A 27,524-nucleotide genomic window follows, 5' to 3' on the forward strand; every position below is an offset into this window, starting at 1 on the left:
GTTTCACATTTATTCAATTTAGTCTCTATTTCACAAAAACACAAAATACACAAAATTTCGTTACACCCAAGCCTAGCCGAATTTCATGTAAGTCCCTGGCAGCCCAAAAATTTCATTTATTTCACAATTTAACCCCTCAATTTACACTTTTCTAAATTTAATCCCTAATATGCATTTTTTACTCAAAATCACTTTACTAAACATGTATATCAAGCACTAAGCTTTTATAATTCATCATTAAACATCATAAAACACATGAATTCATCAATGGAAACTTCCAAAATCATCAACACTTTCAAAAATTGAGACATGGGCTAGCTAGAACACAAAGTAACCATCACAAAAACGTAAAAATCGTCAAAAATCGAGCAAAGAACATACCTTAATCAAGGATTAAAGGTGCCAAATATACAAGCCCTAAATGTTCTTCTTTTTCTTTGATATTTTCGGTTGATGAATGCATGAATTAATGAACATTTTGTTTTGTTTTAACTAATGTTAACTTAATAATCAAATACCAATTTTACCCTTAATGAAAACATTATGAAATCACCTAATATATGCCCATTTATGTCAAATTCCACTAATCATGGACTAATTACAACATAAGGACCTTTCATTTACTAAGCCATGGTAATTTAGCACTTTTAACATATAGAATGCAACTTTTGCATTATACACGATTTAGTCATTTTCTCAAATTAACCATTTAAACGATAAAATTAGTACACAAAATTTTCACACACATATATTCACATGCTATAACCACCAAAAATAATATTAAAATAATTTTACGATCTCGAATTTGTGGTTTCAAAATCACTGTTCAGATTTACCTAAAACCGGGCTGTTAGATTATTAGTTTATAGAGAGAACGTATGAAAGTAAGTAACTTGTTTCTTTTCTTTTCTTTTCTATGTTTGGTTCGTGTTACTCGATCCCACACTTAACGTAATTCGTGATACAAGTGTAGGACAAAAGCTCATTTGGTTGAAAGTCAAGATCGACTTAAGTCCTCCTCCCTCAAATCATAGGTGCATTTCTAGTTTAAGTTTATTACTATAAATATCACAATTGACTTGATTTTAAAGAAAATTTTAAACTTCCATTGTAACTAAATAACTATTTTCTTAATAAGATTTTTTCAACACACATTACTGGTATCTATGGTCATCCGGAAGAAGGGCAACATAAGGAAACATGACAGTTATTAAGGGAGTTGGGTAGGAGGTCAAGTTTTTTGTGGCTTGTATGTGGTGAGTTTAATGAGATTCTTGCTGATTGTGAAAAGCAAAGGAGCTAATGCAAGCTTAGGGTGGAAATGGAGGCGTTTAGGGATGTATTGGATGAATCCGAGCTTACTAATATTAAATCAGAGGAGGTTGGTTTACTTGGTCTAACAATCGCGATGGAGTTGGTTTGATAAAGGAAAGGCTTGATCATTTTGTGGTGAAAGTTGACTAGCTCCAATAGAATATGCAGATAAGGGTAGAAGTGGTGAGCTAAGTTAATTCGGACCATGATACAATTTTCCTGGATACAATAGGGGGATAGATGAGCATGGGTAAGGGTGGCCCAATATTGAAGTTGATGGGTACCAAATCCACCAAATATAAAATTCTTACACCTAAAGAGAATATAATTTTAAATATAAAGAGTATGGTCGGTCCTACAATACTAGATATCTAAAATTGCAGTTCTTATAACTAGAAGGTGTTGTAGACAGCTGTTGTGCTCACGACGAGTGTCGACCTATGCGAAAAATAAAGAGGGTTTTAAAACTGATAAAAATAAAAGTAACAAAAATAAATAAAATAAAAAACGAAGTAAAATAAAAAAACAAATTACAACTAGATAAATAGATGTGATGACGCTCTAGCTTCAAGCTTGATTTAGGTTTCGGCTTCGAATTGATCCTAAACAATAAATTTTTTCTTCCAGAGGATAAGTTGGTTATAGTGGTCGAGGACGCCATAGACCACCAATCCTTCCTTGTGTAAATTAATTGTGGGAACGCTCGACAACTAATTCTTGCCTAGCAAACAACCCTGAAACATGCATCCACAATTTAGTTTCTCGGTAGCCTTACAAACAAGAAAAACCTGACTTGAATCAACGATCTCAACCGCGCAAGTCGTTTAAATCCGATCGTTAGTTCCCTTGACGGATCCAACTATTCACTCAATTAATCACGTCAATTTGTTCCTCGGTAAGCCGAACACAGCAATTACGAATCGCAAAAGTTCTTCCAATTGTACGCTGCACAACACCAAATCAACGAGTTTTTTTGATTTGATACTATTACGATTTTATGAGATGACTGAGACTATCTCCTAAATTGGAAAAATAATGAATACCAAAATAGAAATTTTTATGTACAGTTTCAGAGTGTCATAATTTCAAAAACTAGATAAAAAAAATCTACATAAAGTTAGATCAAACTAATTCATAAAATAAGAATAATAAAAAAGAAGAAAAGAAATTAGAAAGGGAATTTTATTTTTCAATAAAATTAAGAGAACAAACAATTGTCTTTTTTTTTTTTTTCGTTGTCTGCGCACTCAACGCCTCCCCCTCCCCCCTCTACTGTCTACTATCTTTATATGTATATATATAATAAAGGTAAAATATTTGGTACATTATTTGTGTTTTTTTTTTATTTCAAAAATGATATATATATATTTACAGCAGCTCTAAAAAATGGCTATGTATAATTTTTTTAAAATATTTTATTATATCAATCTTTTAATTTTATTTGTGAAGTCTAAAAGCCTTTTAATAATATATCAAATATTTTTCAAAAAAATAAACTCTAAAAATAAAAGAAAGCTGTCTGTTAACACTAACCCCTTCCCATTCACGCGTAAATAATAATAGCCTAAATAAATAAAATCTTAAAATAAAAAGAGAGAAGTTTAAAAGTCTCAATAGAAATAATAATAAAATATTTTAAATTTTTGATCCTGTGCGTCAATTCAAGTTTTTGTGTCAAAATTTTCGTAAAATCTACATATTTGGTTGCTTCCTTACACATTAGATAATAAGTTGTTCATTTTCTTTCATTCTCTTGTAAATAGTCTCAAAGCTATTATGATAAAATGTTTTATCCTCTTGTCATTATATTTAGAGCTCCGACTTCCAAACATAGTCATATACTTGTTTGCTCTTCCTTTTTACAATTAAAATGTGAACTTAAGGATTTCTGGATATAAAACTTTAAGGGGATTAAAAGGAATTCTAGTTGAGCTTTAATAAAAGTTGTAGGGTTTTGGTTGATCTATAAAAATTAAGAGAATATTTTATCTTAGTCTTTGTGAAAAATATGAGAATTGTAAATATTATACCTTTATACATTTGTGAAAAAGATAGAAATAATAAAGATTATACATTTTAACAATTCTCATAATGAATTGAAAAATAATTAGTGAAAAATATATATTTTAAGGTAATAAAAGTAGATAATTGGATCCTATCATTTTCCAAACAATTCTTAAAAAAGTTAGTAAATTTTTTTTTTAAAATTCCAAATCCCCTTCTTCTTGGTAATTTCCCACCTAACACAAGGACTAATAGCAAGCGCATTTGACCTATGCTTTTTAAAGAGTTTATCCAAATAATCTTTGATTGTCTTCCTTTTTGAAGCCCAAGTGATCAAAATCAAGAATTAGAGATTCAAATTATCATACTCCCTTACTGTATGGCAAGACCCAAGTTAGCCCAGACCCTGTAAACCCTATGGGATCATTCATGTACACATTCAAAATGCATGCGATGGCAAAGGAGAAGCCATGCCTGGTTTATAACAGAAAGAACACACTGCAAAGTAATTTTCTTTTTCTTTTTATTGCTTTTTCCTTTTCTTTTTTTTTTTTGAAGAATGAATAATGTTACACAGCACAGAAAGAACATGTCTTCACAAATCTTTTGCATTCAGCAGAATATCAATTTACAACCTGTACATTAGAAGAGTAGAATCCAGAGATGTGCCCTAGCAGTACAATGAGCCAATCTTTAAATTACTTAGAACCAATCAGTCAGTAGCTTCTTAAAATCACCATTCCACACTTTCAATTAGTTTTGTTTTGTCGGCCTCCGCCCTACAAGGCTGGCGTTTCAACAAATGAACCTGAAGTTGACAATATAAACATAATGCGCACACCTTGAAAGGAACACAAGAAACAACTCAACCTGCCACAAGATCAAAACGATGATTTCAATACGGTTTTAGTTAGTCTAACAGACGTTATAAAACCGGTTGGTTTGTATGTTAATTAACACTTTTAGATACTAACCTTCCTCAGAGAAGGCAAAAACACCACCAAGCATATCATCGTTGTCACCTTCCTCTGATTTTTCTCTCTCACAAGGACTGCTGTTGCTGTCAACATCAGTAACAACCTCTGTTGGCTCAGGACATGCACTTAAGGGTGACACTTTACAGTACTCTTCTTGAAAAAAATGCTCAAATTCCGGTGATTCATTTACAGGCTCCTCATCTAACATGTTCATACTCAAATCTGATCGGCTAGAACTTGTGTTTGAAACATCACTGCTTCCACCACTGTTTGGAAATTGAACCTCCTTTGCAATGGTTCTTCCACCAGATATAGAGCCACTTGTTAATGATGATGGACTATTGGATTGATTACAAGACACAAGACTAGCATCTTTGTTAAGAGTGCTCTGATTAAGCATATGTGATGCCAAAATACAACTCTGTCCCTTTATACCACTACTATCCTTCCCAGATTGAAGGCTGGGTGGATAAGAATTTCTTAATGACCCTGGTTAAAACACCAAGCATCAACTGGAGTTAAATGAATCCAAAAGTATATAGAATGATATCTAAAATTTAAAACAATGTCATACCACTGTCTGAGTTTTCAATCGAGCTAGGTGACATCAACTTAGAGTGAGAGATAACGGTGACTTCAGAGAATCTTGCTTTAGCATCAAGAGAAGAAGACACTGGATAACTTTCTACAGCTAAGCCCCTGCACAGGGAAAAAATGGAAATGTGTTCAAGGAAAATTCATTTGGTGGCTACCATAATAATAGAATTTGGCAACATGTAACACCACCCTAACCCACCCCCCCCCCCAAAAAAAAATGAAAAATCCTAACATTATGTAACACCATCCAGACCTCAAACTTCCAAATATCTCTGTTTTTCTACCAAACCCTTTTTACAACTACTTCTTTGACTTTCAAGATTAAAACAAGGACGAGAATAGTAGAAAGCAGAAAGGGCAAAATGTAAAGAATTGAGAAAATACCTGTCATTCCAATCAGGTTGAATCCTGTGAAAAGGCTCAAAAATAGGCAATAGATCCCTCTGTCTAATTTCAACCTCTTGAGCAGGCATCTGTTCTATTTCAGTTTCTCCACCAGACAGATCAACAGTGAACTTATGATCATCAAACCCAACAGGATTCATTGTATAAAATGATACCTAAGAAAATGCACATGAGACATAAGAAAACTGGGAATGTGCAAGATTATAATACGTGAAACCAGAAACAAGCAAGATTACATCATAAACCAATCATAAATAACAACCTTAGAATTCTGCCAGATTGGAATCCTTCCACAGCTTATCTGTACTTCTGCACTGGAAAGATACAAGTGAGACCTATCTTGGGCCTTTGACATAGCCGTTTGCCCAGCATAATTATCTTCAGAATCAGAACCATCCATAGTCATCTCTAATGCTTCTTTTCTTCCATGAGTCATTCCAGAAAGGCATTCCTCTCTTTCTGGCCAATCTGTTCTTCTGCATACATCCCAGGCTTGCATAGCTTCTACTTTCACCCGCAACTCCTCTTCTTGTAGCTGGAAAGATGAACCTGGTCCAATTCTTGAAGCACTTTCACCTGCTTCTCCCCCAAATGAAGGCAGTAGCTTATGTTGGACAACATGTCCAGAAGGAGTGTAAACTAATAGCTGCTCCAAAACATTAACTTTTACTTGAGCTCGGTGCAAATCATTATGTAAAGAGTTATGAAAAACAGCAGAGAAAGCACCAGAAGGAAAGGAGGTCCTTCCAGCTGCAGATGATGCAGCATTGGCAACCGTATTAAGCCATCCAGAGTTAACATTTTTTATTCTGCTAACAACAGAGAGGGTAACAGTTGGTGGTGCTGGCAAAGAGAATGTTTGATAGTTTATTGGGAATGATGGAGTGGACCACCAAGGGAAAGATACAACTGGTGATAAGATAGGCCCATCTACATGAGAATTCCGAATTTGGAGTACATTCTCACCACCAAACGGGGAAAGAACAAAAATATGGCAAGTACCCCGAGATGAAACAATGGCAATCCACTGACTGAAAGCACTAAAGCAAATATCTTGGATCACCTACAAAAAAAAAAGGAAAAAGAAATTATAGATAGATTAAACATAAAATTTTTATGAAAAAGTAGAGAATGCAAGCAAATACAGCTGATGTCATGCCACGGTGGAGCTTGTAAAGGTGCACATGTGAAGAACTCCAATCATAGCTTTGAGAGCCAGATCCATTCTTTGTTGAGGATGGCATGATCCGAAAAATATTTATATTGTTCCCATGTATTGAGGCCGTAACTAGAAGAGTCCCACTTGGATCAAAACATAGAGCAGAAATTGGACTGGTATGAGCCCTGAACTGTGATATAACAGCTCTGGAAACAAAATCTTTGACAACAACCTGCATTGGACCATATATAAAGAAAACCCTAAAATTACATTCAAAATTTTCATAGATGATTATTAACAGATCAAATTCCCATGCCTCTGATATTAAGTATTTCTAAGATCTCATCAGATACCTTTAGATAAATTTAACTTAAACATGCATCTGACATAAAAACTCAAGCATATAGGCAAAGATATGAATTGTAATCTTCCACATCAGGGTGGAATTAATGTGTAATGATCATATGTATTATTTTCAGGCATTCTAACATAGGACTAAAGTTTGCTTCTCAAATACATCATGTACTAACCGTCCCAGCAATATCAGTCTCTGCAGAATGCAATGCACCCCGACCAACTTTCCGGCCTGAATTTGAAGACATGGGAGAGCCAGAACCATCAGGAATAAGATCTTGATAGTATTTTGACAAAGTTTTGTAGCCCATGTCACCCAGATTGATTAACCCAGCAGCTAACTGCTTACTAGATTCCATGGCATATCGAGCCACAAGACTCCCACTACTAGGAGAAGTTGATGGACTAACACCAGGAGATGGAGTCAGGTTCTGTGGACTCAGTCGACCTGTATTTGACTGCAATGGATTGTTTGAAGCATAAGCTAACCACCTGGGACCCACTGCCATGGGACCATATCCAATATTAATCCCAAGCGTTCCTTGGCCTCCTGCTTGAGGGACAGGATAGGTGAGGACACTAAATTTATTTTCAAGAGTGAGAGCATCGAAGCAGTATATCTGTCAACCAATAAAAGAATGCATGGTTTAAATTGTTTAGCTCCAACTAAATAATTGATCAAATAAAAGGATATAATGAATGTTTCTACAGTAAAAACTATCCTTGATCAACATCTTCATAAAGTAAAAGCAATCTTGGAACCACCTAATCTGATTATTTGAGGTTTTTAATGAACTGGGGCATTATAACAGATGAAAACAAGGAATAAAAATTGCTTAACCTATCGGACTTGTTTATGACAAATTTTAAAATGCTTGTTCTACTAAAACTAAGTTTGAGGGAGGAAAAAGGCTAATTCTTACTTGTGTTGCAAGCACCACAGCAACTATTCGAGGACTGCTTCTAACCATACATACGGTTGACCGGAATCTCAATACATGAACATAATTATGAGACCTTAGCGAATAGAATCGAACAGCAGTAGGAGAGAGAAGAGTATTTCCATTTTGAGGCTCATCAAAACCATGTCTAGTCAATCCATCTCTTCCAGAAGGCATCAAACCTGAGACCTTTGACTCATCGCAGGCAACGACAAGAAGTAAAGGATGTGATGCTCTAAATCCTTCATGACCCTCAGACATTTCAGGGAGTGGCTGCATTTGTAAAAATGTAATGGGATCATCACGCCTTGAAACAAGTTCATTGACATTAGAGGCATCTTCGACATCAAGAACTTGAAAGCCATTGGAGTATCCAAGTAAGAGGACCCTCTTAAAATATAAGGAACTAAGCTCTAGTCTGTCAAATGACGCCCAGAGCACCTGTTTTACAAAAGAAACCCAATGAGATAGCAGATAGAGTAACAAGAAGTTTCAAGGCAAATGCACATACAAGTTACACAACCTGTCAAAGAAGAGCACAACAAAAAACCATGTCAAGCAATGCGACTTAGGTAAATCTATATCTGCATCTCACATTCACTCCCACCTTCTTAGGCTAAGGGGTAAACTAGTGCCCTCATCCCTACAATGAGCTATTGTCATCAAAACTGTGAGCAACTGAAAAACAACTTGCTACAATACAATGGAATTCAGCAGTTGAGTTTCCATTTTGGCAATTTTGAACTTAAAGGAACTCAAATCAGAGCATTATTAGAACAAATAGAACATAACGACCTGTAATAGAAAGAGGAAAAATGAATCACATCATTGGCACAAGAAAAATCTTATAATAAACTGCCTCTGTGTTACTACATCTAAAAATCAATATGGTTCTCCCATAAATAACTAAACTCTCCAAAGTCATCATTTCCAGATATATAACCTAATCTTTTCTTACAAAGTTATAACTGAAGATTGATCAAGCAAATGATTCAATTATTTTAATTGCAAAATTATGCAATCTACGCCCTGAGTGATTAACATTATTACAGCATTAATTTATCCATAAAAAATCCACTTTATAAATAAGCAACACTTTCCTTAACTCCCCAACAAACCAATCTGACAAATATCATGTAAATATTGGTTTGGTTAGTGCAATAAACAAATCAATGTAAATTAAAACACTAAATCAGCTGATTTTCCATTCATTAATTTAATTAAAATGATTCAGAGAGATAATGCAATGTCCATTCAATGGCCACTAAAGCGACAATATATATATATGTTTTTTTTTTCTTTTTAAGAAAAAAAGAGAAATATTCCTATACATCTCAACTTTACCTTATTAATAAAAGATCATTTTCAAGAATCAAATTTAAATTTCAGAAAATATTAAATTCAAGAATAAAATTCATAAAGAAATTAACTTTTAGTTGTACATTACAACAATCACTTAAAATCCTGTTGAGTTGAATAAGTAATTTTTACTTTACCTTTTTTCTTCTTTTTTTTTCCTAAAAAAAGAGGGAATACCTTAAAAAATTCTCTACATTTAATTTTCTCTTCATTTTCACTGATCCATCGAACGATTAGGGAAAAAAAAACTTGTAGTTCCAAAAATAAATCCACAAAAACAACACAAAAAATAATAATAATAGAAACCTGGTCTTTTGGGTGTTCCTGAGAGTCACCAGTAATAGAAGCGGCGACGGAGGCAGTAGCTGACCGTACACCTGAAGAGGCTGTTTTGAGGCAGGAAGAAATGAATTTCAAAGAATTCGGCAAAAAACCATTATTGTTACTATTATTGGAGCCTTTGTTGTTGTTTCCGATGTTGCTGTTGCTCTTCATAGTAAAGAACCAATCCAATTTCTTGTTCCGGCCACCGGGGCGTTACCGGGAAAGAAAAAAGTGATCCGCAATAGCATAAGAGGGAAATAACAAAACGGCAGCACTTCAATCTTAGAGGATCACCGGAAATGAATTTTTTTTCGCGGTGGTTGGGTTTGACCTTTTTAACAAAGAGAGGAAGAATAGGAAGGCAGAGAGGACACGGTTCTTTGCTTTCTTCGTTAAATGTTAATTGCAGTGCAAGCAAGAATGGAAGTATTGCAGGCGAGTCCTGTCAAGTTTTCGGAGAGTTCAATGGAGTCCTTGTTTTGGTCAAAAGGATTTGGTTGACACAGCTTACCTGCTAATTTCACTTGTTTTTCAACTTCCGATACTTTAAGATTAGGAAATTATTTGATTTTTTTGATTGATTTAATGTCGTAATTAACCTAAATTTAGGATCTAAATTTATAATCTAAAATCTTACATAATTATATGCTAAAATCTTTTTAAATTCTTAATGTTGGTATCATTAGAATTAATGCTTTTGTTGATGGGTGTATCGATTATTATTCCATCTTTAATGATAATATTTAATTAGGCAAAACCTACAGATTAATCTTAACTATTTGGTAATAAATGTGGTCAAGCCCCATTTTCTTGAAAAGGAAAACAAAATCAGAATCGAAAAGGACAGAAGTGAAAAATGAAAGAAAATACAAGGGGCAAAAGGGAAAATAAAGAAAAATAGAAGGTGCGGTGCGGGGGGGGGGAGGTCGGTTACGTTACGACAGTGAACGTAGAATATCTTAAAGGGAGATGCCGAACCACAAAACCCGGGGGCTTATAGATTTGCACAGTTGTCAACCGTAAACTTTCAATTTTACAAAAATATTTCAAGGCAGAAAATTAAACTGCCAAACCAGACAAAACAGTTCAAGCTGAAACAAATTATATGCTAACTTGACGTGTCAGTTTCGTTTCCTCCATCACACATTCATCTTACGTCTCTCATTTTCTTATTTATTTTTTTATTTTATGTCACATGGTTTTTATTTTGAGTCATAAAGACAAGATAAGTTTTGATTTTTTCAAATTGGTTTTTGCTTAATTCATCATTTATTTCATTTTCAATTCCTTTTTTCCTCCTCCTTTGTTGGTGTTTCCTTCCAGAACTTATCGAAGTATCTTAATGGGTAATCCTTGCTTGAATTACTTACAAATATTAGTTAAGCAACCAAAGCAATCCTTTGTATACTTGATCAAGACAACCTTAAAAAACATACATATATATATATAGTTTCAACTTCCTTATAAGTTTTAGTTCAAACCTTACATATATACATTACAAACTAAGAGGAGGAAATTTGATTTTTGATGTACTGTTTCACATGAAATTTGGAACAACCCATGTTTCCAAATGCCATGAAACACAGCACCAAATTGTTTTTTTTTTTTTGAAACAAAGTTATAAGCAGTTTTTTTAAGAACCTAAAGCAATCTCCCGAAGTCGATTGATATTGTTGATGTGTTTCGTTGAGTTGTATTCTTGTGTGTCCCGGATCTCGTTCGAGTATGTTCTTTGGTGGGATGGATGTTGGGATTCGTTGGAACATTCTGCTACATAATCATCACCCCTCAGCAGTATCACAACCTGCATCATAAAACAACTTGGTTAACCAAAACTACCTTATATAAGAGGATTAGTGACCTTTCGTTTTCGATTCCAGTCTTCGAATATGAGAAAAAAACTGGTGAAGGAAAAGTTCGATAATCATTTGCCATTAATAAAGTAAGGACAGAGACAGCACAAAACCCTAAAACCAAGTCATTGCTTGTGGTATAGGACTTCTTTATGCTATATTTGTTCGGTTTTGGCAGGGATGTCATAAAGAAAATAGTTACTTCATTTTCATCATAGACGGTTCAGAGAAACTAGGAGAAACAGCAAATGAAATGGATGCCACAAGCAAGCGGAGGTGGATGACTTTCCTTGGTAGGAACTGTAACGGGCACTTCCGAGTTCCAACTCAAGTTTCCTTGTATGCTAATACAAGTATAGAACTAAATGAACCACCAGAATAGCTTTCCTAACGAAACAAATGTTCTTTCGTTGGTTTCTCTGATTTCATTCCAGCATGCATTAACAAAATGCATCACTTGTTATTGCTATAAAGATTTCTGGTAACTTCTACCGCTTTTAATTGATGAACAGTTTGAACAAATATTCAAGCACTTCTAAATGTAACCCTAACCTGACTCATCTGAGGACGAAGAAGAGGAGACTGTTCAATGCACAGGGATGCAGTCAAAACCATGCGTTCAACCTCCTCCACGTCATAATTGTCACCCAAGGAAGGATCTACAAGCTCTTTGATATCGTTCTCATCGAGAAGAGGCTTTGCCTACAAAAATTAAAAGGGTAAGTAAAGATTCTATACACGATTATGATATGGTTGGAATGATCAAATTCTGTACGAGGATTTGCACCCATATTACGACACTTTGCTGTTGATCATCTAAAGCTTTCCTTCCTGTTATGAGCTCCAAGAGCAGAACTCCGAATGCATAGACATCAGTTTTCTCATCAACTATGCCATGCATGAAGTATTCGGGTGCAAAGTAGCTGCATCTCGAGAAATAAATGTGTGAGCATTACGACAAAAGTATTTATTAACTCGATATAGAAACTTTAGGCTTACAAACCCGAAAGTGCCTTCAAACTTTGAAACGTTGTAGTGAGTCCACTGTCTAGGTAGCCACTTGGCAAGGCCGAAATCGCAAATCTGAAAGACAAATTGGCTGATGTAATCGATAAGTGGACAAGATAAAGGAAGTGAAATATAAATGCTAATGGCTGATCGATATTCATGTCCACAGATCATTTGGAACTTGATAAAATTGTCATAAAATTCCAGAAAACAGGACAGATATAGCTTATTGGTGGAGGTCACCCAAATATGTCAACAAAAATATATGCAAGGCGCCTATTAGAAAGAGATTACAGAAACGATTTTCCGACAGAAAAGACAGTGAAATAAATTCTCATGAAGCACAACACGACACTCGTACATACATACATCTTGGAAGGATATTGAGACAGAATGCTTGATTTTCACAACTAAAACATGACACATAATGATCTAAGACTTCCACCCTAACTGCAAGCAACTCCGGAGTGAGAATAAAGGAAGCAATCCGTATACCCTCCACATTTTGAGGGTTATTTGAGCCATCTCTCGTTGGGTCGATTTATGTTTCCAAATTTATACCATTAAGGCTTACACAAAGTTCATACCTTATAAGGCTCATGTAGTTATTAAGCTTAACATAAGTGTTAGAGTATTACAACCAAAATTTAGGACAGCAACACAAATTTGGCCAACCACCAGGGAAAGGAATACGAGCTAGTATTAGGTGATTAACTCGGCTGCTTTAAGGTTTGAAATACTATAAAGCATAGCACATAGCAATTGTCAATTACACTGATCCCCTTTTCTTTTTTGTCTCCATAATGCAGTTGAAAGACCTTAAAACTTTAGCTCTAGCTCTCAAAAATTAACCCAGTGACCATTATGTCTATGCATGCAATGAAACTCAATTCTATGCATTCATTAGATATTGTATTTTTCTAAGTTTGGGATGTTATCTAAATTACGTTTTTGTTAAAATACTACTTTTGAAGACTATTGAGGACTCAGTATGCATGGGGAGCATTCTGTATGTTTAAAGATCAGAAGGAAATATCAGTTCTGGCCAGTGATACTATTTTCTTCAATTCTTTCAATGTGCAAGGTGAATGGTAAATTATGTTACACACAAAAAGAATGGACAAAAAGTGATGAGAATAGTCAATAGATGCAGAAACTTGAAGTATGCATAGATCGTTGGAAAAAAATATAGCACATAGTTAGCATATATAGCTGTAAGTACCCAGCTTACAGAATATTATTTCTAGCACTCTACAAAGAAATGCAATCTTTTTTTCTTTTGTCTCCGTATTTCAGTTTCATGATTTCTTTGTATCATGAAATATACAAATGCGCTATAGTGGCTCTTTACACTCTGATTCTTGCAAAATCTTTCACAACCCTTGGGTTTAAACATCTCATGTGGTGTATCCATTGAATTTTAAAACTTGGAAAGTACCTGAGGCTCAAAGTTCTCAGTAAGAAGAATATTATCAGCCTTGATATCTCTATGAATAATCCGTCTTTCACAGGTCTCGTGAAGATATGTGAGACCATCTGCTGTACCCAAAGCAATCTTATACCTTTTACTCCAATTGAGTGTACCTTTCGAACCTGGAAAATGTTAAAGACTCAAGAGCATAAAAAAGTTCTCATAACTACTGAGAAAAACAATGCAGTTTAGGAACAAACCATGAAGAGCTGAACGCAAATTCCCCAATGGAGATAACTGAAAAACAAGGTGCATTCCTCCCTCAATGCAACATCCAATCAACTTGGCAGTGTTCGGATGGTTTACATGGGCTATAATGCCAAGCTCTGCTAGGAATCCAGCTGTCCTCTCATCTGGTGCCCCTTTTGTCAGCCGCTTTATTGCTATGAGCTTTCCGTCCTTCAACCGACCCTTGTAGACTTCAGCATAACCACCCCTTCCAATAATGTTCTCTACAAGAAATCAAACCCTTATTTTTGGCTACATCACTTAATCAATATCATTATATTTTATTGTAACAATATTATCATTTAGCATCCTTACATAACTTCATATTTCTCATGGTTAAGTAGAGATTCTGCCCAATTGAGGAATTCAAGTGGACCATATATTGAATTAGTTTTAGCAAGATTTATAAGTCTTGAAATTGCATACCTCGGTTAAAGTTGTCTGTTGCAGCTCGGAGCTGCGATAGGCTGAAGTTCTCTAAAGAAGACTTGAAGTTGTATAATTTTCTCAGCATAGGATTCTCCTGTTTGCTGCTGTTGTTCTTTCTCGAAAGCCTTGGAACAACAAGTTGTGGGAAGGTAGAAAAGGGCTTTTCCGATTTTCTTTTCCATAATTTGAAGAGCTTTCTCCAGTTAGAAAGAGCTCCTGCATGTGTACATCGAACTTCTGCCTTGGGGCTGTCTTCAGGAGAAGCTATATCGGATTCCAAGCCTTCTAAGCTGGCTTCTATAACTCCTTTAGGAGATGATCCATCTTTTTTCTTGTTTTCCGCATCCGGAGATCTCAAATCTTCAACAGAATAAGAAAGAAAAGAGTGGTAAGACCATGGACTACAGAAACACATACACCACACATGATACATGTAACAAATAGGTCACAGTACCTTGGGCCGATGCATATGAAGAAATCATAGCCCCTCGTCTTTTATGTCTTGCTTGAACAACCACATCTTCTGAGTTCTTATCCGGCTTGTCACCAGAATCAGCGGAGTTCTCACTGGAAGATACCAATGACAATAAAAAATCAATAATCAGAAAAAGAAATAAAACCAGAAATCATCAAATCTTTACTTCTTACAGCATTATTACAAGTAACTTCGTTCTGGGGGAGACAATTATAGACTATAAGTGGTGCAAGATTTGCCAAATTTTTGAAAACTAATTCCTTAGGATGACACAAAATAAAACACAAGCCAACATGGAAACCATCATCATACCTATGAGAACTAGTAAAGCTCGAAGGAGAGTAGCTCTAAACCAGATTTAATCCAAAAGAGAAAGAACAAAGAAGATTACATTCTACAAAGAGAAACATCATAAAGAAGGAAAATAAGCAAAAATACTTGTCTACCATTTGTGGTATTTGTAGAAAATCCACAAAATTGGTAAGCTGAAACCCACAAGTGACAAAATAATTAGTGTAGAAACTAGAAATCACAACATAAGTAGCCTCAAAACCAACAATCTTCTCTATAAACAGCACAAAGGAAAACCAATAGAAACGCAAAATTGAACAAACCAATGGCTACCACTGAAAAGACATTTGATGAAGAGAGAACAAAAAGAAGAACTCATTTGATAACATTCCTTAATGGACATTAGGAAAAGGAAAAAGCTTTGAACAAAACTAAACACTTACCCATATGAAATAACATGAAGAACAAAAACGCAAACAAGATGCTAGATTTCAGTAAACATCAGGAAAAGGAAAACAAGTTTAGAAAAAAAGAAAAGAAAAACCCAAATGATTTAACATGAAGTGGAAAACAAAGAACTCATCTGCCACCAATCAAATAAAAAAGAAAAACCCAAATGAGATAACATGAAGATAAACGAATACATACCTTAAAGTACCATGTTTATGGTGATTAATATCAGCCATGAACACTCTCAAAACAAGCAAATACACCAAACCAAACAACAATGTGATAGGCAGAAAGCAAAGCAAACAAATGAAACTTTGTAGTGGTTTCTATAACATTAAAGCCCTGTTCTTTAGTAACATAATTTTGACCCCACCCCCCAAAAAATATTTTTTTTTGTTCTTTTTAAGACCCAGAAAAGGGCCATCTGAAACATAAGATATCTTTATATGGAAAAGTTTTCATTTTCTTTTGTTTTCTCTCTCTATCCTTCTAATTTTCTTTTCCCAGAGGGAAGAAAGATTTTCACAAAGTGGTGCTACTTACAAACAAACTTTTACATTAACTTTTTTGTTTTTGTTGTTTTCTCTCTCTTTTATTACACGAGTCCGCAAGAATTGCTAGTCTAATGTGTTGGGTTGGTGACATGTGTTCAAAGCTCTGCAGCGACTTCGGCTCTCAACCTTAAACGCTCAAAACTGTGCAAACAGACAACTTGAGGGACCGAATATGAACGTTGATAATGTTTCTTCTTTTCTTTCCGCTCCTTTTTCAGTCAAAAAGAATAAAAATTCGAAGCTCTTCGAGCAAATTTCATATTTTGCAATTACGGCTACAGAAGTTCTATATTCTCTTCATATTGCACCCCCCAGAAGGCCAAAACTTTTTATTATGTACATAATTTGTGGGTATGTTTTATAAATATGCATCTTCTTTGTACTGAAATTGAAAAATGAAAGAAAATTTCGTATGAAGTACACTAAATTTAAATACTAGAAAATTTAGTTGTCAATCATAATATTTGTAGGGAAGATGTTGATATCATCTTGTTATGATGCCAACCACACTTCCATGGCTGCATTAATGTATTTTGATTGTGTGTTCCATGCCTTGATGAATAAGCATTGAGTTTGTATACTTAAAACTAACTTTTTCCATTAATAATTGAGCTACCATGTTCCAATATTTTCCTAATCTTTTGATTGACATTATATTTAATATTATATTGTGAACGAAACGTGAAATGATAAATGTAAGTGATTCTTCTTTTACCCCTTTCTCAATAACAAGACAAAAGCCAGTAAAATGATATTAATGAACATTTATTATATGTCAACTTTTTCAATTATTTTTTCCTGTTTTTCTTTTAAAATATGAAACGTATGAAACATACATATTTTATACAAAAATGGGTTTCCGTTTACGCCATGAATTTTAGCCTTTTTAATTTTCATCTTTAATCGTATTTTGTTGGTGAATGAAAAATATTACAGCAACATTACTTAGAAATACATCCAAACTAATTTGGAGGGGGTTTCAAAAAATTGAATACCACTATTATTACGAATAGATATTTTAGTTAGGTTATCAATGTCTTTATTATCATCTTTGGATATGTGTTGAATCGATTAGTACATTATTCTTCTAACTAAAGTAGAATTCAACACTTGTACTCCCCTATTAATAGTAATTGTCAAGCCTTCCAAAATACACCACAATTCAGCATCTAAAATTGAACAAATACCCACAAATCGGTTGAACCAAATATCTATCTACCATATTTGTCACGTAGAATTCCTCCAATCATTGCTAAGTTAGAATCCTCTTTTATTGAATCATCAAAGTTTATTTGAATCTAATTCCCAAATGTGATTGGAATTGATAACAGAACTTACCAAATGGAAACATTCTCCTCTTTAACCGTATTATTAGTAAAGAAAATATCCAAAAATTTTGACTATATATATTTTTCTATTTAAATTTATTATGGTGAGATACTTATTCAATTTGATGTTTATAGATATTAATTTTAAGTGTAACTATTGAGGAAAATATCGAATTTATAAGTTTGTAGTAAGAGAACTATAATAATTGATGTTGTAACAGTGAAGAGAAACAATTAAGAACAATAATTACAGACAATAAAAGAGGCATGAGATTGTTTTTACACGTCTGTTTATCAACTCTGCAACTATAGAACTTTGCCTAAAGAATGGATCCAATATACAAAATTTTGAGTATAAAGAAACTAACATTTAATACATAAGTTCAAAACAACTCCCACTTACAAGATCAAGCATGAATAAATCAGAGCACAATAAGCAAATCAGCACAAACCATCCAAGATATAGTTAATAAAGATAAGCAAAATAAGTAGGGTATTCAAACAAGTGAACCTTCAACACTTAGATTAGACATGATCCTACCCTTTCACATTCAATATCTAATACTGCCTTTTCTTTTTCGGAAGGAGCCCTTATAAAGTTGTGTGGTGCCATCAAATCCTTCTAATACTCTTCAGATTTGATGTATATCTTAGTCCCTTAATCACTTTTTTAGTTATCCATAAATAAAATATCATGATAAACACAATGAAAGAAAGTAAATAACCCATGATTTTAGGACTCTCAAATATATTTTGTTTCCTTTTATATAACCCTATATTTGCTCATTTTAGATAAGAACCAAATGAAAGAAAATTAATTTAAGGTATAAAAATTACTCAATTTTTTTTAAACATAATTAAGTCCTTATTTTTATTTTTGCACTCAATTAGGTACTTGAACTTTCAAAATATATTAAGAAAGGGCTTCAAACTTTTCAAAAAATATAAACTAAGCCCCTGATTTTTTTATACTCAATTAGGTACTTGAACTGTAAAATGCATAAAAAAAGCTTTTTGATCATTAACTTTAATAATTGATCGTTACAGTTAACTGCCCTTTATTTTTTCAATTAAAGCCATCACGTGTCATAACCATGGCATGACATGTGGCAAAAAATATTATATAAAAAATAAAAATAAATAAAAATTATTAAAATAATTAAAAATTAGAATTTTTTATAATAATCATAAAAAATTATAAATTGCATAAAGAAAAACCCTTTAACCATTGACCGTTAAAGTTAACAACCCCCAAGTTTTTTTTTTCAATTAAAGCCATCATGTGCCGCAACACAATGTGACACGTGGTGAAAAATGATAAAAAAAAATTAAAATCAATTAAAGTTATAGAAAAATTATAAAATGTTTATTTTAGTATGATAATTTTTATAAATTTTTTTTACGAATTTTATATTTCTTTACATTTTTTTATAGTTTTCTTATGACTTTATAAAAGTTTATAATTTTTTTATATTTCTATAATTTTTCTAGGATTTTTATAATTTTTATAATTTTTAATAAATTTTAAATATTTTATTAATTTAATCATTTTTATGACTTTTATTTAATTTTAACTTTTAATATTTTTTTTGTCACATGTAGTGGCTTTAACTGAAAAAATTAGAGGTGATTCAAGTAGCCAATTGAGTGCAAAAAAAAAAAACAGAAGCTTAAATTCTTTTTTTTTTAAAAAAATTAGGGTCTTTTTGTGAAAGTTCAAGCACTAAGATAAATATAAAAAAAATAATTACTGTTTTCTAAAAAAAATTAAAATTTTTTTACACCATTAAACCAAAAAAATTACTTAACAATGTTAAAAACTAAAAAAAATGTTTCAACAATAGTTATTACAGTTTATTACTCCGTAAGATTTTAAAATACTGTCTAGTGTACTAAAATTTATTTCTGTATTCATTTTGATTATTTATCTTTAAAATTTAATTAAATTAGTCATTTGGAAATTGTTGAAATTTTAATAGCGTTGATGTGATAGATTAGTGTGGAAATTTATATGCATTTCATAAAAATTTAAAAAATGCAAAAAAAAAATATTAAAAAATTATTCAATAAACATTACCATTAGATGTTTATGTTATAATTAGAAATATTGTTGATTTGGAAGTAAAGAATCGAAAACATGGAAATGAAAATATTTTGTTTTGGGGGTAAGATCGATTTTGTGTATAAAAGCATTCAGAAAATGTGGTGTTTATTAGATACATTTTTTTAATTCACACTAAAAATGTTTGACATTCCCAAATGGGTGATTCAAACATTTTAGGAAACTATAATGAATTTTTCAATGCGCAGAGCAGCCATGGATTAAGTCCATTGTCACCATCATAGCCAAGAAGGCTAGAATGTTGTGTTGTGCCCCCTCCATCACAACAACATTTACTAAACCAAAAACAACTAATCAACTTCTGCATCAAGCCACATTCTTGTTTTCCTTTTAAAAAACAACAGTATCGTGGCTTTTAATGACATTTATTATATGTTGTTCTCTTTTTTTTTCAACCCAAATATATATGGGTTGATATTTGATACATTAATTTTTTATTTTATAAATAATTTTAAGAAATTATCATATATATATATATTTAAAATATTTTATTACACCTTGTGAGACATTTAACAATTTTTTAATTTTGTTTCTATAAATTAAAATTTTCATCGATAATATATTAAATATTATTTTAATATATATAAAATGTGATTGATGAAAAGAAAAAGAGAAGTTTAAATGTAAGCACGTGGGCAACCTGGCTTTATTTTACAGTTGATGTGAACTACATACACAATTTATAAAAATTGTATCTTTTATGACCTTTTTCAAGGAAACTCTTCCATAGGGATAATGTAACATTGACCCTTTAATTTGTCAATTTTTTCATTTTAGTTCTGTAACCTCTTTTTTTTTTTATCCATATTGAAGTTGACAGTTTAGCATTCTAAACTTGTGCTAGATTATTACTTAAGTTTTAAGTGAAACCAAAATTTTAAAAAAAAAAGTTAATAAATTTAAAGACTAATACAAAATAATAATAAAAAGTTCAAGAATTAAGTTAAAAAAAAAAGTTGTCTAAGTTGTATTATTCCTTTAATAAAGATGGATGATGAGCCAAGCATTAGCAAAGCAATGGTTTTTCGGTAGGCTCAAGTTTGAAATTGATTCCGCTTAGGCCTTAAGATTCTTGAATTCTACACTGAAGCTTGGAATAAGATTTGGTCAAAAATGGAACCCAATTATATATGATGTATCTGAAAACTATTTATTTATACTAATTTTTTTTACCCTGTCTATAAATTGATTATAATCCTAATAGTTATGAATATCTGTCAAATTTTACATTTTATAATAAGTTATTTAATTGATTAAAATAATTTGATATGTGCATATAGTTATATTGATTAAAATTATAAAACAATTAATGCGTTTAGTACTTATATATAGATGTATGAATTTATTGTGTTTAAATAAAAATATATGTATTTAATTAATTCATATTTTTTAAATATAAAATATTTGTATATAATCATTTGATGACTTTTGGCGACTAAGTGCACTATATTAGAATTATTACCATTTATTTACAAAATTTTAGTATTAATATTGTATTAGAACCACCGCCATTCATATCAACAATATATAAATAACTTTAAACTATAAGCTCTCTCTCATTAATTTCCACAAAGGAAGAAACCCTAAAGAATTTATGAAAATAATGAAGAATTTGAAACTTAAAATAAATAATTGACACATTTTTATAGATAAGAGAGTGTTTTGTAGTCAGTGTATGATCGTAGTCAGTGTATGATCAAAAATAACTTTTTAATAAAAATAGCAAAGAATTTGACACTTATTTATAGGGCAAGTTTGAGCACGAGAGTGTATTCTTGTCAATGTGGGATAAAAATTAACTTTTTAAAGGATTAAAATTAATTTTTAATGCAAAATAGTGAAGTGAGAGAGTATTTTCTACTTAATGTGAAATTAACTTTTTAATGAAAATAGTGAAAAAACAAATTATTGGAGTATTCTCTAGTCAATGTGGGATAAAATTAATTTTTAATGAAAATTAGTGAAAAAATCATTACTTATTTATAAGGTAGATGTGAGATGTGGGAGTGTTCTCTAGTCCATATAAGATTAAATTAAACTTTTAATAAAAATAGTGAGGAAATTGTCAATGTGAGATATGAGAGTGTTCTCTAATGAATGTGGGATTAAAATTAATTTTAAGGGATTAAAATTAACTTTTAATGAAAATATTGAAGTAAGTTATGATAGTATTCCCTAGTTAGTGCGAGATTAAAACTAACTTTTTAATGAAAATAGATTAAAATTAATTTTTAATTAAAATAGTGAATAAATGAGTTATGGTAGTATTCTCGAGTCAATGTGGGATTAAAACTAACTTTTTAATGAAAATAGTGAATAAGTGAGCTATGACAGTATTCTCTAATAAATGTGATCAAAATTAAAATTAATTTTTACATTTTATTTAATTTAGTCTCTAAACCTGAAATTGCTAAAACTTTCGAATTTGAGTTTCAGTTTCAGTTTCAAAACGATCTCAATTACATCCTTATAAGGTTCTTTATTATTTATAATTATAGAATTTTCATATTAATTTTGAAATATTTACATTTTAGTCCCTACATTCAAAAACTAGCAATTAAACTTTACAAACCAGTCATTTTTCATTTCTAAGCTTAGAATGTAACAAAATAACACTAATTTCTTTAAGTATTCAATAGTGAAAACTTTTGAAAACTTTAAAAATTTTGCAAAACAGTACACAGGTCAGCTAAAACAAACTCTCATAATCTCAAAAACATGAAAATTACAAGAAATAATTTAATTGAACTCACCAATTAAAGGACCTAAACTTGGAGCTCAGTGGTCGATTTCTTTCCTTTCAACAATGGTGATTTCGATGCTAGATGATGAAAAGAGAAATGCTTTCTCTTTCAATCCACTTTGTTCTTTTATTTTTATGTTTTAAAAATTATAAAATTATAAAATTAATACTCATAAAACATCACCCAATCGTCCACTATAAACCAAAGTGGTCAAATTGTCATTGAAAACCGTTGCTTATTACTAAATAAGTCCTTTAGCAATTAAAATTCTATAACGATTCACTTTTACCACTTTTATAAGTTAGTCTTTGTAACTAATTAACTATCCTCAGATCCTCGAGACTATTTGGTACCAAAGTCAAGGAGGAACAAGTAATTCTAAGTTTTGAAAATATTCAATTTGTTTTCAATATTTCTAAGTTTTGGTTTAACTGTCTTTCTTAATGTATTATTATTTTTGTTGAATATTGATACACATTCTAGTTAACCATGAGTTAGGTGTGTTAAGGATCCCTGCAGGCAATTGTAGTAATCCAGAAATTCTGATAGTAAAACCCCTGTAACAACCCGTTTTTCAATGGTGTTGAAAATGATGGTTTCGGGACCACAAATTCAACAAGTGAAATCTTATAATTAATATTTAAATTATACAAGTCAATAATAATTTTTATATTGAATTTTGATTTAAGGAAATTTAACTAACTGAATTAAAAGTTAGTATAAATGCTTCGGTTCAAAAGTCAAGTGGTTATTGAAAACGAGGTATTAGGACCTCGTTTTCGTAATTTAAGACCGTAAATATTTTTATTAAATATTTATAGAGTCGTATTACATGTGAATTAAAGTTTGGTCCGATAATTTTGATGATTTATTGCTTAATTACGGTAAAATGATTACATTGTAAAAGAGGTAAAAGTTAATTGCTATAAATTTAAATAGTAAAGGTATCAAAATGGTAATTTAATCATGGTCAAAAAGTCCAAGCGGTAGTGGATATGATTAATCCACTAACTTTTGGGTTATTTTTCATTTAGTCCTAATTAGTTTAGGGTTAAATTGAAATAAAGTTTAATTAACTAATAAATTAAAATAATTGAAGGACCAATTGTGAAATTAAACCCTTCTTTAATGGTAAATATACTATAGGTGATCATTGTGGACGGTATTGGGCTTAAAATTGTTAAAATCTAATGGAAATTGAAAGGGTAAAATGATAATTTGATAATTAAACATAATGTAAATAAAATAAAAGCTAAAATAACTATCATCTTTTTAACCTTCTTCTTTCAAAAATTGAATAGCCATGGGAGGAGAGGAGCAAGCTTTCGACCAAGCTTAGGGTTCCTTGTTTGATAGGTAAACCTTGCCCGTTTTCAATAATTTTTATGTTTCTAAGCTTGTTTTAGCTCGATTTAGCTAACATGAGGACTAATTTGTAAAAATTTCAAATATTTTGATTTATTCCATTGATGAGTTATGAACTTTCTTGGAATTTCATGATATATCATTGAGTTTGGTTGTTAAATAAGAGTATTTTGTAAAGTAATTTTTAGTAATTTTAAGATTAAAGGACTAAAATGTTAAAGTGATTAAATTATAAGGACTTGATATGAAATAACAGGAAGTATGTGCTGAAATGGGGTAGTATATAGTTTGGCTGAACTTAAATTTTATTGAAATTGGTTAAATTATAAGTTTTTAGTTTAAGAACTAAATTACATAAAAGTAAAATGTCAGGGTAAATTTGTAAAAATGTCAAAAATGACTTAATTGCATAAAATAGTTAATTATGTTGCTGCAAATTGATAATTGAATGGAATAATTATTTAGATCAAGGACAAGCTGATAATCAAGAAAAAGAGAAAATTAGTGAGCAGTCTCTAAACTTTCATTATTGCTGCAATTAGTCTGGTAAGTTCGTTTGGTTTAATTTTAGTATATTTTTAAAGATATCATATGAACCTAATTACATAATGTTGGATTATATTTATGTGTGTAAATGAAAATGGAAATAATGAATTGATACAAAGTCGATCATTGATTGAGATACTCTGAACCGTTACTGCAAATCAATCCTGTAAGTGCGCACAATAAAGTAATTGATTTAGTTGTTGTTCTGTGAATTATTGAATAATTTAAGTATATTGTATTTAAATTTTCTTGTATAGTAAATATTAAATTGTGGAATTGAATCAAATTGAAATGAAATTATAATTGATGGTCATGATTGAAAGTGAGGAAAGAATATAGTTGAATTCATATGACAAAGAAACGCTTAAACATAAAGGACAGGTCATTAGGGGTTATATAGTTTCGGGTGCTAGTCTTGGATGTCCTACCGATGGATAGTCCCTATACTTGAGTCGTCACTACAAATTGGTTCTGTAAGTTCGATGTCCGTATTATATATATATAGTTAGATTTTATTCTTTATTATTGGACTTACTCTTTTAGCTTCAATATTATAAAGTTGAATGTTGATTGTCGGGAATATATAATAGAATTGAGTTGTTATGGCGGTGTATTGTATTGGGCCTTCGGCTAGTAGGCTTTATGCTGGTGTATTGAATCGGGCCTTGAGCCTAACAGGCCTCGTGCCGGTGACTTATCGGGCTTTGAGCCTAGCAAGCTTCATGCCAGTGACTTATCAAGCTTTGAGCCTAGCAGGCTTTGTGCCTATATTTATCGGGCTTACGGCCTGGTAGGCTTTGTGCCGATGTAACGATTTGTATTGGATATTGTTGACTTGAGATCTTTCTAAACGACGACTAGGAATATGAATTAAACCAATTTACCATACAATACTCACTTGCTGTGAGCTGTGATTGACATGAACTTAGTTATTTAATTGTATGATTTGATCTGTTATGTTTAAATTTAGTAAGATTATCGTTTGATTTAACGAACTTACTAAGCTTCAAGTAAGCTTACTCCTGTTTTGCGTTTATTTTGTAGATTGCATTTTGTAGTTGGGAAACCGGATCGACTCAAAGAATCACACTATCTCGAGGACTCTTTATGGTATATTTTGCAAACATCTTGGCTTATATGGCATGTAATAAGGTAAATGAATATATGAAATGTTTCTAGATATGTGTTGGATTGGTATGACTTGGTTTGGGTTGTTATGCAATTGCAAAAAAATAAGATAGCATGATTTTGGTCATTTTTGGGTACTTACGGCCTGGGACACGGGCTGTCACACGGTCGTGTGAAGGTATTTTGAATGCTATACGAGCTAGTACACGGTCTGCGACACAACCATATGAAATCATTTCAAAGGGTACACGGTTCGTCACACGGTTGGCCATACGACCATGTCTGGAACCACAGGGTCTGGGCTGTGTCAAATAGTCTGGCCATATGGCCATGTGACCTTTATTTTGAAATTTTTAAATTTTTCCCTGAACTTTCTGATTTGTTTCGAATTGGTTCATAATTGTTCCTAAACTAATTTTAAGACCTCATAGGCTCGTTTTAAGGCCCATAAATATGTATTACTCTAATTCGAATTATTATGAAATTCTGTTAATTAAATAGGCAACTTGATGCTATCTATTATTGATTGTTTTTTATTGTACGGTAATACGTTGTAACCTTAATCCAGTGATAGGTACGGGTTATGGGTGTTACAACCCCCTTGTAGGAAATATGAAAACAAAAAGATGTTTCCTTTCCTTAGGAAAACCAATTATTTTTTAAGCTTTATCTCTAATAATCCCAAGAGTCTGACCAAACTTCAAATAACACTGTTAATGAACAAAAAGAACATTATGAAAATGTTCCTAAAGATTTGATAATTGGACTCTCCCAAGAATTCCAACAAACCAATGTTTATAAGAAAACAACTTTTGAAACTTTAAATTCCTTATAAAAACAAAAGAAAGAAGTTTACCTGTTCAAAAGGAATATGAAACAATCCAATTATTAAATAAGGTCTGTAACACTCCAAACCCGACCTAAAGTTTTGACCCGGATTTGGTGAGCTATTGTAATAGCCTATTTTTCAGTGGTGTCGGAAATAGTAGTTTTGGGGCCACTAAATCCGATAAGTAAGTTCTTAAATATTATATTTAATATTTACGAGTTAATTGTAACTTTGAAAAGGTTTTTAATATAGTGATTTTTGTTTTATGAGTGATTTATTAAGTTTAAGTGGTAAGACCTTAAGGTCAAGTGGTTTTAGAAAATGAGTTATCATTAAGGTGGTATTAAAGTTTCGTTGAAAAATTTTAATGTTTCGAGGGTTAATTAATTAAAAAAGACTAAATCATAAAAGAAGTAAAATTTGATCATTACTTGATTTGAGTGATTTATTGGTTTTGAATAAAGGAAAGGGACTTAAATGGTAATTAGACTATTTAAGAATGTATTGGATGGTTTTGGGCAATTAAAAGCATGAAATTTTGATGTTCATTAAAGGGACAAAATGATAATTTGATAATTAAAATAAAATAAAATCAAACCAAAATGTTTATCATCATCTTAATGTTTTCTTCACCGATTGGTAATGGAGAAAAAACTCCATGGAAGACTTGAAGCTTCGACTTGCCTTGTGATGATGCATGTAAGTCCATTTTAGTCTCGTTTTCAATAATTTTTATGTTTTTGAGATCGTTGCAACTAGGTTCAGCTAGCTCGTACCTTCGATTTTGAAATTTTTAAAGATTTTGAATGTTTCCATTGATGAAACTTGTGATTTTAGATGTTAAATGATGAATTTGAGATATTATTTGTTATTTAAAAGTATTTTATTAAGTGATTTTTGGTTAATTTTTCGGTTAGGGGCTAAATTGTTAAAATAGTAAAAATGAAAGGATTAATTGTGAAATTGTTGCATGAATGGGCTGTTTTAGATACCATGAAAATTCGACTAAGCTCAATTTTGGGTAAGAAATGGTTAATTTGCATGTTTTGGGATCAGGGACTAAATTGAATAAAAGTAAAAATTTAGGGGTAATTTTGTAAAAATATAAAAAATGACCAAATTGCATGAAATGAATTTTTTTATTGTCTAAATTAACATACTGAATGAAATTATTAATTTAGATCAAAATCGGGTGGAAAATTAAGAAAAATAGAGAATTACCAAAATGTCCCTGAACTTTGGTATTTTTGCAATTTAGCTAGGTAAGTT

At 31.7% G+C, this 27,524-nt stretch overlaps 2 protein-coding genes across 6 annotated transcripts; both read right to left on the reverse strand.

The window, feature by feature from the left end:
- Window positions 1–3,817: 3,817 nt before the first annotated feature.
- On the reverse strand, window positions 3,818–9,824 carry LOC107888060 (autophagy-related protein 18h). Of its 3 annotated transcripts, none has more exons than XM_016812232.2 (9): window positions 9,417–9,823; window positions 7,734–8,192; window positions 6,987–7,430; window positions 6,443–6,688; window positions 5,560–6,360; window positions 5,277–5,452; window positions 4,870–4,994; window positions 4,293–4,784; window positions 3,818–4,188 (listed from the first exon to the last, which is right to left on the reverse strand). In XM_016812232.2, the coding sequence occupies exons 1-9, from the start codon at window positions 9,603–9,605 to the stop codon at window positions 4,184–4,186; spliced, it is 2,937 nt and encodes a 978-aa protein (XP_016667721.1). In that variant the 5' UTR covers window positions 9,606–9,823; the 3' UTR covers window positions 3,818–4,183. The 3 variants fall into 3 exon arrangements, with proteins under 3 accessions (XP_016667721.1, XP_040935762.1, XP_016667727.1); XM_041079828.1 differs by lacking the exon at window positions 9,417–9,823 and adding an exon at window positions 8,275–8,293; XM_016812238.2 differs by lacking the exon at window positions 3,818–4,188 and having other exon boundaries at window positions 4,288–4,784; window positions 9,417–9,824.
- Window positions 9,825–10,857: 1,033 nt separating this feature from the next.
- LOC107888078 (receptor-like cytosolic serine/threonine-protein kinase RBK2) lies at window positions 10,858–16,360 on the reverse strand. 3 transcript variants are annotated; one of them, XM_041079829.1, is made up of 9 exons: window positions 15,838–16,360; window positions 14,878–14,990; window positions 14,421–14,783; window positions 13,967–14,218; window positions 13,734–13,879; window positions 12,291–12,370; window positions 12,075–12,210; window positions 11,840–11,989; window positions 10,858–11,238 (listed from the first exon to the last, which is right to left on the reverse strand). In XM_041079829.1, the coding sequence occupies exons 1-9, from the start codon at window positions 15,873–15,875 to the stop codon at window positions 11,068–11,070; spliced, it is 1,449 nt and encodes a 482-aa protein (XP_040935763.1). In that variant the 5' UTR covers window positions 15,876–16,360; the 3' UTR covers window positions 10,858–11,067. The 3 variants fall into 3 exon arrangements, with proteins under 3 accessions (XP_040935763.1, XP_016667734.1, XP_016667739.1); XM_016812245.2 differs by having other exon boundaries at window positions 13,734–13,888; window positions 15,838–16,354; XM_016812250.2 differs by having other exon boundaries at window positions 13,734–13,888; window positions 16,183–16,351.
- Window positions 16,361–27,524: the final 11,164 nt, after the last annotated feature.

The sequence above is a fragment of the Gossypium hirsutum genome, chromosome A11 (assembly GCF_007990345.1).
Source record: "Gossypium hirsutum isolate 1008001.06 chromosome A11, Gossypium_hirsutum_v2.1, whole genome shotgun sequence".
Taxonomy (NCBI): Eukaryota; Viridiplantae; Streptophyta; class Magnoliopsida; order Malvales; family Malvaceae; genus Gossypium; species Gossypium hirsutum.

What these genes read in the sequence shown, in the direction of transcription:
- LOC107888060 (XM_016812232.2), bottom strand. Translation starts at nt 9,605, where the DNA reads ATGAAGAGCAACAGCAACATCGGAAACAACAACAAAGGCTCCAATAAT. An exon ending in ACCGTGGCATGACATCAGCT is followed by an intron (nt 6,361 to 6,442) that starts GTATTTGCTTGC and finishes TTTTTTTTGTAG; the next exon opens with GTGATCCAAGATATTTGCTT. An exon ending in CAACCTGATTGGAATGACAG is followed by an intron (nt 4,995 to 5,276) that starts GTATTTTCTCAA and finishes TTCCCTGTGCAG; the next exon opens with GGGCTTAGCTGTAGAAAGTT.
- LOC107888078 (XM_016812245.2), bottom strand. Translation starts at nt 15,875, where the DNA reads ATGGCTGATATTAATCACCATAAACATGGTACTTTAAG. An exon ending in AAGTTTGAAGGCACTTTCGG is followed by an intron (nt 12,211 to 12,290) that starts GTTTGTAAGCCT and finishes CTCGAGATGCAG; the next exon opens with CTACTTTGCACCCGAATACT. An exon ending in TTCGTCCTCAGATGAGTCAG is followed by an intron (nt 11,239 to 11,839) that starts GTTAGGGTTACA and finishes TTTATGATGCAG; the next exon opens with GTTGTGATACTGCTGAGGGG.